Below are 15,536 nucleotides of genomic sequence, written 5' to 3' on the forward strand. Positions count from 1 at the left end.
ATATAAACCTTATGGAAGCATTTTCTCAATTGAGGTTCCCTCCTTTTCAGTTAACTTTAGTTTGTGTGTCAAGTTGACATAAGACTAGCCAGCATACTTTGTTAGCTAGATTATATTGTCAGTAGGATACTGTTCCCTTGCCTTTGGTTCTTACAATCTTTTGACCTCCCTGTGCTTCAGTGATCCATGAGCCTTGGGGGAGGGGGCTGAGATAAAGATGTCCCATAGTGGACTGAGTACTCGGTAGTTTCTTATTATCTGCACATTGACCAGTTGAGGGCCTCTAAGTTAGTCAACAAAAAGAGGCTTCTCAGAAGAGGGTTCAGAGAGGAACTCTGTCCACTTAGCACAGTAATGACAGTGGGCTCTCCCTAAGGGCCTGTGACTGTCTAGCCACAGGTTCTTGGGTCTGGTAATGATGCCAGCTAGAGTTCAACATGTGGAGTGGGCGTTAAATCCAATCAGAAAGTGGTTGGTTACTCCCATGGTGTTCATGGCACTGGTGCACCAGTGAGCTTATCTTGCCATGCTGACTGTTATTGGACTCCTCCGAGTTCACAGCTGAGTCAGATTAATGGTAGCATGGATAACACCTTTGAGCACTCTGAAAGTTAGCCAGCAGGAACGACACTTCCAGATCTCTACCTTGATTTCTCCAGGTTCTGACTCAAGTATATAGCCTTCAGTGATCAAATCTTTCCATTACACTCTGGAGGACAACCAAGAGTAGTTGCAATTGCCTCTTATGTTTGGAGGACTATGGGACCCCACTGGCCAACAACTCCAACAATGGTAACCCATTCCTGGCAATGGGCTTTATATTTGATAGCCTGTGATGTCTAGTAAGGGCATTGTTGCCCCATTGTAGGGTAACTCCACTTAAACTTTTTTTTATATAACTCTTAGGCTTTTGATCCCAAATACTTGAGAGGCTGACGCAAGAGGATAGCAATTTCAAGGCCTACCTGGGGCACAGAGTATGTTCAGGGCCAGTGCAGGCAACTTAATGATCTCCTGTCTCAGAATGAGAACAAATTATGGGGGAGGCTGGCCTGGGGTGTGTGGCTGGAGCACATGCCTCACAGGCAAGGCTTGAGGTTCAGTCTTGCTACAGAAAAATGAACAAACGTTAAAAAAATAAAAAGTTGTTGATGTGTTGAAAAAGCGCAGTCCTCAGACACATCTATTCTCCTTGCGGCATTATGTGTCTTGTCTTTTTTTTTTTTTTCTAATACTCTCATCCATAGGGAATATCAAGACTTTCTTTTTTATTACTTTTTTTTTTTTTTTTTTTTTTGGTTTTCTGAGACAGGGTTTCTTCTCTGTGTAGCTTTGCGCCTTTCTTGGAACTCACTGTGTAGACCAGGCTAGCCTCGAACTCACAGAGATCCGCTTGCCTCTGCCTCCCGAGTGCTGGGATTAAAGGCGTGCGCCACCACAGCCCAATTACTTTTTTTTGTTTTTTTAATCAAAATGCTTATTTTTTTTCTTAGTGAATAATGTAAGGTCTTTATTATTGTTAATCATGAAGAAGTCATTTCAAAAATTTCCTAAATGGTGATACTTTCCCCAAACCATGGTAATTTGCTTTCCTAGATTACTGTTAATGCCATACAGGGGCATTTGTGGATTATCTCTCACCTACTCACCATTTGGTTAGTCCTAGCAATGGCCCTTCTTGGGCCAGAAAATGAAGTTTTTTTGTTGGTAACCCTTCTCCCCCCACCTGACCCACTCCCCCACAACTTTCTGTAATTTGTTAAGAGGGCAGTGGTTGCTTTGATTTCCAGATATGGATCCCTCCCTTCCCTAGATTATCTCTGAACCTGTTTTCTGTTTTCTAATTTTCTATTGTAGAAGTTGATCATTTTCTTGTGTCTTTCTTTCTGCCAACCTTTTGATTGTTTAATGATATCACTCTTACTGTATTGTATAGATGTTTTCTTTTGTTTGACTTTTAATTTTGGTTATTGAATAATTTTATCTGCAGGAGATAAGGATTTTTATCTAATTTAGTTCAGATCCTTACAGTGTCTTCTGTCCTGAATCTCTTTAATTAAAACCCCAAAGCAGACAGAGAAACTGTATTCATAAAGTTTCGTGGGCTCACAGGATTTTCCCAGGGATATGTAGTTGAGACTAACTTGTATCATACAGTGTGCATGTCCCCATAGTCTTTAAGAGAGTCATTGACTTGAGGAAATATTGCTTGTAAGAAGTCATCAAGGTCCCTGAAGTGCTGTTAGTGATGGGAAACAGCATACTTGAACTCTTCCATTAGTCTCTCCATCCAATCCCTGAGTGCTTACTGCTCAGTCTCAGTTTTAAGGACACTTTCTGTTCAGCAGCACTTTTATTTTTAGAAGTTAGAAGATGAGACTTCTTAAACTTTTTTTTTCCCCCCAAGACAGAGTTTCTCTGTGTAGCTTTGCGCCTTTCCTGGAACTCACTCTGTAGACCAGGCTGGCCTCGAACTCATAGAGATCCGCCTGCCTCTGCCTCCCAGTGCTGGGATTAAAGGCATGTGCCACCACCGCCTGGCAGGATGGGGCTTCTTACAAGCAATATTAAAATGAAGAAAAAGGAGTATAATACTTAGACTCCTTTACAGTCTAATAGGGGGGAAAACCCAATCAACAATTCACACAATACTGGTGAGTAAATGATCAGAGATTTAGCACTGTCTACCACTCTTAAAAAGACCTTAGGAGGAAGGGCACCGACTCTGGAGGTCTTTTAAGTAGGCCCCGTGGAGGGCAGCAGAGGGAGAATTGGGTGTACCCTGAGGCTGGCCAAGGACGGTGGTGAGTCCCAAGGGTGTGGAGACGGGCTGGGAGGATGGGCTGAGGTGCACAGGATGGACAGATTAGGTGTACCCCAGAGAGACCAGAATGGGAAAAGAGGGTATGGGCAGCCTCCCTGGGTCCCAGCCAAGTGTGGTATTCGTGGAGTCCTTGTAAGGTCCTTGGGGAGTCAGTCCCAAAGGAATGCAGATGACTAGCAGGAGGGGTGAGGCAGGCAGTGGTGGCAACCCTCTCCTTCCCTGCATCTAAGGGAAGACCTGGGCTGGAGCTCCTGCATGCTGCCCAGGAAACCTGACTTGCGCTGTCCAGCAGACAGGGGTCCGCCACTGTAGAGTGAATAGTTGCATGTGACTTTCATGATATTGTGAAGCATAAAGATCTAGAGATGGTGACAGCATGGGGGAGATGTCTGTCAAATACAGAAGTCTGGGGCAAACAGAGTTCCTGGTGCTGTGTTTTATTCATTAGTTACCGCTCTGAAGTATCATACATTTTAAAAAAGGGGTTCGGGTGTGCTCCGTGGTTAGAGTTCTTGCCCAGAGTACACAGGGCCCCCCTGGGTTTTGATTTCCAGCATCCAAACTTCCACCCCTAAAGACTTGTCTCATTCCCCCTTTTAAGGACATGTTTGTGTGGAGTGTATTTAGAGGTGTGGGAAGCTAGAAAAATAGTTGCTCCCCCCAAAAAAAGAAATGTTTCGATGAAGTAAAGCAGCCCCGAGGGAGGGAGGAGGTTGAATTCTTCCTGTCACTGATTGCCGCCTTCACCGGCTAGCTCTTTGTGCTTCCCCCGCTGCCGTTCTTCCTTGTTCACTTCCTGAGGCCTTCTCGGAAGTGTACAAGTTACTCACCACTGACAGCGATCTTTTTTCTTTTGCTTTTATTTCTAGTGCACAGAAGCCAAAAAACATTGCTGGTATTTTGAAGGACTCTATCCCACATACTATATGTAAGTATTGTGCTTTCCTGTTGATTTGACTGGGCTCATTTTCTCTCCCACTCTGGGAGGAGTTTCTTTAATAGGTCCAGAACTGGATCATTGGATAGGGAAAGCCCAGGTATGGCCTAGCCTGCCCCCCCCCCCCCCCCCCCCCCCCCCGTCCTCTGCAAGGTTTTATACCTGCTTTTGCTCATGGTCACCTCACTAGGGCCATTCAGCCTGGTCAGATGAGTTAACCTAGGAATATGAAATGCTGTATGCTCTGTTTCGCTGGGCAATTAGTTCCTATAGGATTGGTGAAAAACAGGAAGATGTCTGTAGAAGACAGACATGGTGTTGGCTTGTATAAATTTTCTTAGACAAAGAGAACAAAGATTTTTTTAGGAGTATTAGGAATAGACTTATGACCTTGAGCTTGAGAAGAAAGGGCCTTAACTTGGTTGCTATGCTTGTGTGTGTATGAGAGAGAGAGGGAGAATTTGAGATTTTACAATGGTTATCTTCCTCTAAGATAGATACCGTCATGGCCTTTGCTCAAATGGGTTGTACTCCATCTTGTAAATTTTGTCAGATAGGAGAATTTTCAGAAATGCACATAAATTATTGTAGCAGAAACATTGTATATATGAGGTATTTGGACATGTGAAGTAATTGAACAGGAAATATATAATGTAGTCACCTCTCTATCATGGGTTTTATAATCCTCGGAACATATCTTAATAATATAAAATTGTGCCTGTATGAAATATTCAGACTTTGAAATTTCATCACCGTTTTCTAAACAGTACAAGTGCTATCCAAGTACCATTTATATTGTATAAGCAATCAAGAGATGATTCAACATTTATGGGGATATATAAAGGCTGCATGCAGATGTTAGTTCATTTTATAAAAAAATTTGATCATCCTTACATTTTGGCATCCAAGGAGGCCATGGATTGAGTCTTTTCAGATAATTGAGGGCAATTATAATAACAAAGGTTATTTCTCCATTATTTCCTGACCACACTTTTCTGACCTGTCCTTCTTGGAGTGCAATGTGGGACAAGGAATGTTACTGTGAAGCAGAGGAATTTGCCAGTGTCTTTGGTTGGTTTCCTGCTAACAAAAAGGGGGCCTTCACTGCCTGCTTTTGGTGGAGGAACCTGAAAGAAAGCCTTTGCAGCTAGAAAAAGAGAGAACCTATTGGGAAAATTAAGCAGCCACACCAGGACTTTGTCTTGTATTGAAGAGCTGTTATGTGGAAAACAGTACTTACAGGATAAATGAGGAGATAAAATACTTGGTACTTCTCAGAATAAAACATTTCTATTGCCGGACATTGTTCCCTCTATTCAGCTTCCTGCATTAATGTATATTAACAGCTGCTTCTTTCACCGTGGTCTTTAAAACATGCTTTCCCCTTGTTTTGTTGATCAGCTTTTTCAAAAGTTGGTAGTAGCAGCTACTCTTGTATTTACTTGTTAATTAATCCATTAATCCATTGACATATTCACTAATAATTCCTGAGCGTTTTTGCAGAGTAGTGTCCTGCTCTTGTCCTTTCCTCTCCATTCTCATCCTGTGGTAGAAAGAACGGTCTGGAACCCTCAGTTGCTCTGTTCTGAAAGTTGAGACAGTAATGATTAGAATGTTGAATTGAGTGTTTAATAGAAGCTAGGTAATTTCCTTTACCAACTACGTAAATTAATTTGTTTAGTTTCACAGCTGCCCCAGAAAACCCATAGCTGCCAGCCCCCTGCCTCTGCTCTTCCTGTCTCTCTCCTGACTCTACCTGGAAACAGCTCACCTTGGTATTTGTTGGCACCATGACTCCACCTGAAAATGGCCCCTCTTGGTGCCTATTGAAACCAGTGCAAAGACTTTTTTTTTCAGGCTTTTCTGGTCTTTTCTCACTTCTTTCTAAACTTTCATGTCCCTTATTTTCTGCTTAAAACCATCTAGAGCAAAGTTCAACGTTTTAGCTAACTTTAAAATAGTGGTTTTCTCTTTGTTTTGAGTGTCGTGAGGGCAGTGACCTGAATACTGGCAGTTTCTGTGCCATGCCCCTAGCACACTCCTGCAGGGGGAGTCAGTCTCTTCTTCCAGTCCTCGATACCCACGGGCATCTTTGGATGACTCTCCAGACCCCTGCTTTGTAACCCCCTTCTCCATGAGGACTTCTGTGATGCACTGTCCTTCCCAACAGCTGGAAACTGCACACCTCCATTCAGTGCTGGTATAGCAGCATCTTGACCAGTCCTTCCTGAGCGCACTGCCAACTCTACTTTATATCCACTGCATGCTTCTAGGAAGTGGCCAGAGATTATACTACAGTCCTCAAGCATAGATATAGGAGAGGGATTAGACCACACAAGCAAAGAAAATAAAAAAATTAAAAAGGAAAACAGAATTAAAAACTCCAGGAAATGAAACAGTCAGAGAATGTGGCACGTTATTGAAAAGACTCTATCTTTGAATTATAGACAGAGGTGAAGGAGAAGAATTTGAGGTTAATGGAATCAGATATTCAACAGAGTCATAGAAGAAAGTTTCCCCAAATAAAGACAAAAAAAAAAAAAAAAAAAAGGCACATATAACACTAAATAGATAGGACCAGAAAAAATTTCCCCATGTCATATAATAGTTAAAACACTAAATATACAGAACAAAGAAAGAATGTTAAAAACTACAAGAGATAAAAGACAAATCACATATAAAGAAAACCCATCAAAATAATAGCTGATTTCTCAATGGAAACTTTAAAAGCCAGGGTGACCCAGAGCAATGTATTCTAAGTTCTAAAAGACCATGGGCAACCTAGACTATTGTACCCAACAAAACTACTGGCCATATTTGGAGAATAAGGAGAAAAATGTCCATGATAACAACAGGCTAAAATAATTCATGTCCATCAAACCAGCCCTACAGAGAATACTGGAAGCAATGCTTCAGATGGAAGCTATGAATAAGAATGAGTAGCCAAGGGGTTACCAAAGAAATCACATGAAGCTGTAATGACTGGCACCCGAAATATGGTTAAGAACACAAGCAACAGCAGCAACAACAACAACAGCAAAGCCAATAAAATCACAGTAATCCGTGTACACCGTTCAGTAATTATTGTGGGAATATTTCCAGAACAAGCACTTGGACACCATTGAGAGTAGAAGAGAGAAGATGCGCTCACTGGTGGCCTGAAGCCAGGAGAGCTCCTGAAATGCCTTGGTCCCAGGCCCAGTTTGCATTCTCATTCTATACTCTAAAACTACACGGTGTGGTGAGCGAGCAAGTGAGATTTTACAGGAGCATATATGGCAGTCAGCTTTTTGGTTTTTTAAAGGCATCTGTTATAGTTGAATGGTATAAGCTTTTGTGGTCAGGCCATTAAAGGCAACAAATTATTGTGTTTTAGATATTTCTCCAAGTCATTTTGTTCCAGGTAGCAAAATGAAGTCATGCTTGGAAATGAACAGTACAAGCAGTGCTTTAAGTAAATCTAATAATTGTTTTTTTCTACCCTATTCTACTTTATAATGACATTAAATGTTAATGGCCTAAACTCCCAATAAAAAGACACAGGTTAGTTGAGTGAATTACAAAACAAACTCCATCTTTCCATTGCTTACAAGAAACTCAGCTTTAAAGATAAACATCACTTAAAGTGAAAGGATAGAATTTTTTTTTCCAAATAAATGGGTCCAGGAAGCAAGGAAGTCTCAAGAACCTAATATCTGACAAAATAAATTTTAAATTAAAACTAATCAGAAGAGATAAAAAAAAAAAAGCACTTCATCCTAATCAGTAGAACAGTTAACCAAAAGATATTGATGTTCTAAAGATTAATATGCACCAAACTCTGGAACAGCCAATTTCATAAACAACATATTATTGCACTTCAAGACACAGACTAGCATCAACTCCTTAATAATAGGTGATTTCAATACTTCAGTGTCTCTACTAAAAGACAGGTCACGTGGACAGAAAATAACAGAAAAACATTAGAATTCGTTGACACCAATCATATGGACCAGGCAGATATCTGCAGAGAACTCCACCTAAACACCCAAAAATGCACATTATATTCAGCAGCCCATGGAAGCTTCTCTAAAATAGATTACACACAGGGACACAAAACAAATCTTCTATTTACAAAAGTTGAAATAACATTGTGTATCCTATTGACCAAAATGTGATAAATCTCTAGTAATTACACGAACTCATTAAGACTAAACAACACATTACTGAATAATGGATGTGTCAAAGAAGAAATCAAGAAAGAAACTTTTCCTGGAACTAAATGAAAATGAAAACACAACAAAACAAAACCCTTGGGACACATTGAAAAACAGTCCTGTGAGTTGCAGCTCTAAGCTTCTACACTGAAAAATCAGAGAGAGCACAAGTAAATGATTTAATACAAATCAAAAGTTTGGACAAAAAAGAACAAACCAGCTTCAAATCCAGTTTTTGAGAAGGAGTAGTGAAAACCACAGCAAAAATTAATGAAATAGGAACAAAGAAAATAATGCAAAGAATTAATGAATCTAAGGAAGGCCTGCTTCTTTGAGAAGATAAACAAGATTGGCAGACTGTTGGCCTAGCTAACCCAAAGGAAGAAAGGCTGAAATGAACAGAATCAGAAATTAACAGGGAAGCATTACAACTGATACCAAAGAAATTCAGAACGTTATAAAGGAATACTTTAAAACCATAGATACCCTTAAGTTACAAAATCTAAAAGAAATGGAAAAAATTCTAGATTCATCAAAATCACCAAAGTTAAAACAAGAAGAGAGCAACAATCTAAACAGCTCTATAACACATACAATGATTGAAACAGTGATAGAAGACGTCCAACTAAACAAAAAGCTCAGGCCCAAATAAATTTGTAGAGAATTATATCAGACTTTCCTAAATCTCCAGCCAATATTTCTTAAATCCTTCAAACAAATAGAAATGGAAGGGGCACTCCCACATTCCTTCTACAAATCCAGTATTATGTTAATACCAAAACCAGTTAAAAACACATCACAACACCCAAAACTCCAAGTCAGAATTTCCTGATGAACACAGATGCAAAAATTTTTTAACAAAATATTTGTAAGCTGAATACAGGCACATATCAAAAAGAACATCCACTGTCATCTAGTTGCCTTTCTTCTGGAGATTCAGGGATGGTCTGACACGTGTAAGTTTATAAATGCAATAAATCATATAAATGGATTTGTAGATAAAACCCACATGATTGTTCTGTAGATGCAATAAAAGCTTTTGGCAAAATTCAACATGGCTTTGTGATTGAAGTCCTAGAGAGTGTAAGAGGGAATATACCTCAACATATTCAAGGTAATCCGTGACAAATACACAATATTTATACAAAATGGGAAAAAAGAAAAAGAAAAAGAAAACTCTAAGCAATCCCATTAAAATCAGGAACAAGACAGGGCTGTTCACTATTCCCATTCTTTTACAGTGAAATTGCTCTAGTACTAGAGCAGTCAGATAGGAGAAAAATCAAATGGATAAAAATAAGTAAAATCACTCCTGTTTGCAGAGGATGTTATACGTAAGAGATCCCCAAAATTACAACAGAGAACTTCTCGAAATGATAACAATTTCAGCAAAGTGGCAGAATTCATAATCAGCTTACAAAAACTAGCGCCCTTTCTATATATCAACAATAAACATGCTGAGGAAGAGATAGATCGTTGAAATATTTCCATTCAAAGAAATTATTAATAAAGTCACCCAAGGAGGTAAACGACCTACAATTAAAACTATATCTCTGAAGAAATTGAGGAAGACATGAGAAAATAGAAAGACCTCCCATGCTCTTTAAAATTAATATAAAAAAGTAACCTAAAAGAAGCAACTTGCAGATTCAATGCAATCCCAGCCAAAACCCCCACAACATATTTCACAGAGACAGATAAAATTATCCTAAAACTCACATGGAACCACAAAAGTCCCTGAGTAGCCAAAGTAACCCTGAGCCAAAAAAAAGAACAGTGCCGGAAGGATTACCACTTGAAATTTGTGGTATACGTTGCTTCACTACAGTAATAAAAAGCATGATACTGGCACAAAACTGTCATGTAGACCATTAGAACCAAGAGCGGAACCAAACATGAGTGCACACAGCTACCACGCTCTGATACTTGACGAAGATGCCCAAAGCATACACATCTTCAACAAATGGTGCTGGGAAAACCAGATGTCCACATGTAGAAAAATGAAATTAGACCCATGTCTTCCAACCTGAACAGACATTAACTCCAAATAGATCAGAGAGCTCGGTGTTATTCTCGAAACACTGAAACAGCTAGAAGAAAATACTTTCAGTACTCTACAAGATTTAGGTGTAGGAAAGGATTTTCCAGGTTGGACTTCATTTGTCAAGGATTTAAGGCTAACAAATGACAAGTAGAACCTCATAAAAATAAAAAGCTTCTGTACAGCAAAGGAAAAATCAGTTGAGTTAAGAAGAAGCCCGCAAAGTGGGAGAGAATCTTTGCTAGCTATATATCTGACAGTGGGTTAATATTTAGAATATATAATAAAGAACTCAAAAAAGCAAAGAATCAAAACAAATGACGTATTCGAAAAATGGGCTGTTTCTGCCACCCATGAGGCTTGAGTCTGGAAGCCTCACTAGGCCAGTGAGGGAATGCAGAAAAGACCAGAAAATGTACTGAAAAGCCAGGGTCTGGTCAGCTGTTCAAACTCTGATGAAATTCTGCAACTTATAACCTCAGTGCATTTATTATGTGCAGCATAAGCAGCAGGGCTTGCTAGTTTTGTTATGAAGTCTCTGTAGGTAAGCAGTCTCAGGCTGCAGTCATCCTAGAAGAAGAAGCTGCAGTTGCCATTGTTTGTACACACTGGTCAGTTGTTTGCAAACAGTGATACTTGGGCAGAGGATGGCCTTGCCTTTCTGAACCTGACCCAGAGGAAAGGTTTGCCAATTTCCCATGGGTCCAATTCTGGGGTCCTTGATATGGTCTGCTCATATCAAACAGTACACACTTAGTCAGAACTTTATTGGGTCCGTACTTCGTTCACTCCCTATAGGCTATGGATCTGAGCAAAGAGTTCTAAAAGAAGAAAGAAAAATATCCAAAAATATCTTCAAAAGTTTTCAAGATCCTAAGCAATTAGGAAAATAATTAAAACAACCTTGACATTTTATCTCACCCAAGTCAGAATGGGTGGGGTGATCAAAAAATAACTAATAGCAAATGCTGGTGAGGGTATGGGAAAAGGGAACCTTTATTCACCCTTGTTTGGTATAGCAAACTGGTACAGCCACTATGGAAAGCTGTGTGGAGAATTATCAGACACACATCTGTCATGTGACCCATCTATACCACTGCTCAAAGAACTTAACATCTTAGTCCACAGTTGTTTCTATAGCCATGTTCATTGATGCTCTAGCTACACTAGCTAGGAAATGGAAACAGCCTAAATGTCCTTCCAGTGATGAGTAGCTATGAAAATAGAGTACAGACACACAATGGAATATTATTCAGCTGCAAATAAATGTGAAATCATAAAATTTGCAGGGACTGAGTGTGGTAACCCAGCCCCAGAAAGACAAATATTCCCTATTACTAGTGGTTCAGATGTGAACATATAACCTGGAGAAGCAGCAGAAACTAGGAAAGTAAAAAGGGCTGTTTGTGGGAGTTTTAGGGAAGTAAATAACAGGACATAAGTGTCCTCAAGTAAGAAACTGGAAAAATGGGGGAGGACTTTGACTGGGGGTTTGAGAGAGGGAAATAATTAGAGAGAAAGAGAGAGCACTAAGAGGTTTTTTTTTTTTAAAAAAATCCTGTAATCATTATTTCATGTATGCAAAAAATTAAGTATAATGCAATGTATCTTATACACACATTTATTATTTAAATGAAATTATGCTACTTGGGGTGATGATACTCACCACTAAGAGCCATAGACTATCTAACAAAATCGCAGTAAGAGACTCGGCAAACCTCCTTTTCACTTGTTGACCAAGAGAATCTGAAAACAATACAGGCTGCCGCCTCTGGTTGCTTCCCAGAATGTGAAGGTAAGATTCTATTGCTGAAGACACCTCACAATTCAGGCACCTGACTTGGAGGTTGGAAGCCCCCCTGCCTGAAGACTGCCTTTCATACTAGATGGTGATAGGCAACCTGCCAAGGGAGGGAAGGAATCAATAGTCCCATCCAGCTGTGAAGCCCAGAACCACATCAATGACCAGCATGGCATGATATCCCTAAAGGTGCAATAGTGGAATCCATACATTAGTGGTAACCAGTAGCTGTCTGATTGGACTTAAAGTCTGCTCAACAGAAGGACGCTCATGGCTGGTGCTGTCCAACTAGCTAGCTACCTATGGCTGGTGAGGCCGTGGAACCTAGAGGAGAACCCACTACTGCCCCTTCCTAAACTAATAAAAATTCTATCTGCTTTCTAAATACTTGTCCTTGTACCTAAAGATAGTGCAGCTCTCCCCCAACCCCCCCATCAAAGAAGCTTTGTTTTTGCAGCCGTTGGAGACCATGACAGAAATCTGCAGTTGTTCAAAATGAAGAAATCAGCTGACTGGCATGCTCAGCTTTGACTGATACATCTGCCACACAACTCCTACTCCTAAGGTTCTGGAAACAAGGAGGAAGGGTCAGAAAGATAGTAAGTTCCAGAGTACCAGAATGCCTCTTGGGAGATTGTGTCTTTTATGTATGACAGGCTATCTGTGCCCAAGAAATCTGAACCATATGGTTTCCTAAATAAGACCTGCATAATGACAACACTACTTGACATTCTGACATGGATGGGGGAAACCTCACAAGGCCCCACTCTAGATGAAGAGTTACAAGTAATGAATGACTAGTGAGAGGGAGAAGAGTCTTCACCAATGTTGAGCACTCAAATTTGTTATCTAAAGCCAAGTGGTTATCTTTAAAAATGTACACACACACACATACACACACACACACACACACACACACACACACACACACACACACACACATCTTAGGATTTCTGTTGCTGTTAAGAGACACCATAACCACAGTAAACTCTTATAAAGGAAAATATTTAATTGGAGCTGGCTCACGGTTCAGAGGTTTAGTCTGTTATCATAATGGTGGGCAGCATGGCAGCATGCAGGCAGACATGGTGCTGAGAGGGAGCTGAGAGTTCTACATCTGAACTTTTAGGCAGCAGGAAGAGAGTGAAGCACTGGGCCTGGCTTGGGCATCTGAAACCTCAAAGTCCACCCCCAGTGACATACGTCCTCTAACAAGGCCACACCTCCTAATAGTGCCACTTCCTATGTGCCTGGGGAGCATTTTTATTCAAGCCACCATGTACATGTATATGTGTAACAACAATTATTAAAGGAAAAGAGGTCATGAATTTAGGGGAGAACGTGAGGGAGCGTGGAAGGAGTTGAAGGGAAGAGAGGGGAAATAATGTAAATGAAACTTAAAATTTTTTAAAAAGGATTATTCCAAAATGAGAAACTGAGTGCATGAATTATATGTATTTATGATTAACTGAGTCACCAATGATGCATTGGTGTCACATTAAGAAATCAAAGCACTTCCACTTGGAGTCAGTTAGCCAAGAGCAAGTCTAGATTTGAATTCTCTACTTCATGTTCCTTGTGTCTTCTATCCTTTGTCTGTCTGTGTCTTCTGTCTATATATGTGTATCTGTCCCTAACAAAGGGCTCCACTCTGTATTTTTTGAACAGCACATAAAGCATCACATGTGGAAGGAAAGGAATACTTTAGGGAGATCTTTGAGTTTTTATAAATGATTAAGTCTCTTGATTCCAATGGATCCCAACTGACCCAGATAACGAACATCATTGTTTAATCAACCCGTAATCATAAATGGATGATTTTCACCTTTATGGTTGATTTTAGGAAGTTGCTTTCAACTTCTGTATTTGCTGCTTTCAGCAAATGATATTCATGCATTGTCTGGGTCAGGGGCATGGAAGAGTACATAGTTTAAGATTACAGCCATGCATTAGCTTAGGTTGTGAAAGTTGATTACATGGGGAATCCAAGGCAAATAAGGTTGTTTGGTACATTGTTCTCTTAAAGGCAAATTAGTTTGAGTATATAGTAGGAGATGGATCTTAGGTGACTTCAAAATGTATTATTAATTTGGCTGTGGGGTCCAGCAAAGGTTCCAGTCTCTTAGAATGTAAGAGATATTTCATAATACTGTATCACCACAGTTGCGGAAAAGTGATAATTTAAGGAAAGTGAGAGAAATTTCCTAGGATGAGCGAGGTCTCAAAGGGAGGAAAAAGCCATTGTATTCCATTATCTAAGGAATTTTTATGGCGATGGGAGAAAGTGGAGAAAGGCTGATGTAATCTCTGTTGAAATTGATTCATTCTCTGGGGGATCATGAGGCTAAGCTAATGGATCACCCACATGATTTATGCCTGTCCCCCTGGCCCAGGCAGGGAAATGATCACACACTGTTTATGTACTGCCCACCCAAGAAGCCTTTTAAGTGCCCCTGTTCAAGTTTGTCCACTACCTGGCTTGTGATTGAATGTCTTCTTAACTGAACACAAATGATTTAAAATAGTAAGTAACCAACCCCATAGTTGTGTAAGTTCTGGCAGGTAGAAAAGATTTTACCCCAAAGACAGTACTCGCCTTGCCTCTGTTCTCTTAGAATGCTGAGGAAACCTTAAGAGCAGTGCAATAAGAGACCACTGGATGCTCAGCCATTGCCCTGGACCTTAAGAACCTCCAGAGGCCTTCTGCGTGTTTGAGTCACATCTCTGGCCTCCATATTGATGGGGTGGAGTGACAGAAGGGCTCTCAGTTCTGGTTCAGATGTAAACGCACTTGAAGGAGTGTGAAGATGCCTCTTGGAAAACAAGTCCCCTCAAGGAAGGGAAGCTGTACACTGAGTGGCTGAGGAAGAGGATGGAAGGGGATGTAGGATAAAGGGCAGACAGGCTTGCCTCTCTCTGGCTTGTGTAGCACCTGATGGAACCTGTTCTTCCCAGCACTGCTGTCCTCTGACCGTCACTGTTGACCAGGCCGTTTAAAAGCCCCAGTTCCCAAGTCCCCTGTTGCACAGAAATTCCTGTTCAAGAACTTAGTTGCCCTGTGACACCAACAGTGCTGAGTGAGTAAATTGCCATTTCTGGGTATCATGCTGCATTGAATAGCTTTTCCTGGGGAGACGTGAACTTACCCCAGACAGGATGCTAACAGCCAACCAAAGAAAATGTCTTGTTCAAGACTAGCTTAGTGAACCAGTGAGTCTTTTGGGCTTCTTACAAGAGTATGAGTGACTCCAGGGCAGTGGTGCCATGGAAAAGCCTACCTCAGCTTGCGGGATGACTCCTTGCATCTCTGGGGCTCCCAGAGTGGGTTGAAGGCAGCCCACTTGACCAGTACACCTTTCCCCCAGCAATTGTTTCATGGCGTATAGCCTTTAGAATATTGTAGGCTTTAGCTTTCAGAGAGTCGAAAGTTTTGTTTACTTCCTGAGTCTTCTGAGCCCCGCTTCTCCCTGTGAGAGGGAGTCTTTTAGTTAGCAAGCCGCAGCATAGCTGACCAAGAGCCCAGGAGCAAGGTTTGTGAGCCGGGGCCCTGTGGCGTCCCTTTACCTGTGGTCTCCAGTGGGAGGTACCAGTGTGAGATCCAGACACAGGGCCTAAGTACCTCTCCTGGCTCCAGTGTGATGCTGGCTTAGGCATCTGTGCTCATTTGAATGAGAAATGGCCTCCACAGGCTCATGAATTTGGACACTTGGTTCCAGTTGGTGGCCCTGTGTGCATGT

At 40.9% G+C, this 15,536-nt stretch overlaps 1 protein-coding gene across 2 annotated transcripts in view; it reads left to right on the plus strand.

Moving 5' to 3' along the window:
* Vopp1 (VOPP1 WW domain binding protein) overlaps positions 1 to 15,536 on the plus strand; it is a 78,809-nt gene that overhangs the window by 36,788 nt on the left and 26,485 nt on the right. For both annotated transcript variants that reach the window (XM_037203779.1, XM_028895268.2), the window contains one exon: positions 3,694 to 3,752. In XM_037203779.1, coding sequence (XP_037059674.1) covers positions 3,694 to 3,752 — 59 coding nt within the window. The remainder of the gene's footprint in view (positions 1 to 3,693; positions 3,753 to 15,536) is intronic.

Source organism: Peromyscus leucopus, chromosome 3, assembly GCF_004664715.2.
Source record: "Peromyscus leucopus breed LL Stock chromosome 3, UCI_PerLeu_2.1, whole genome shotgun sequence".
NCBI classification, from domain to species: Eukaryota; Metazoa; Chordata; class Mammalia; order Rodentia; family Cricetidae; genus Peromyscus; species Peromyscus leucopus.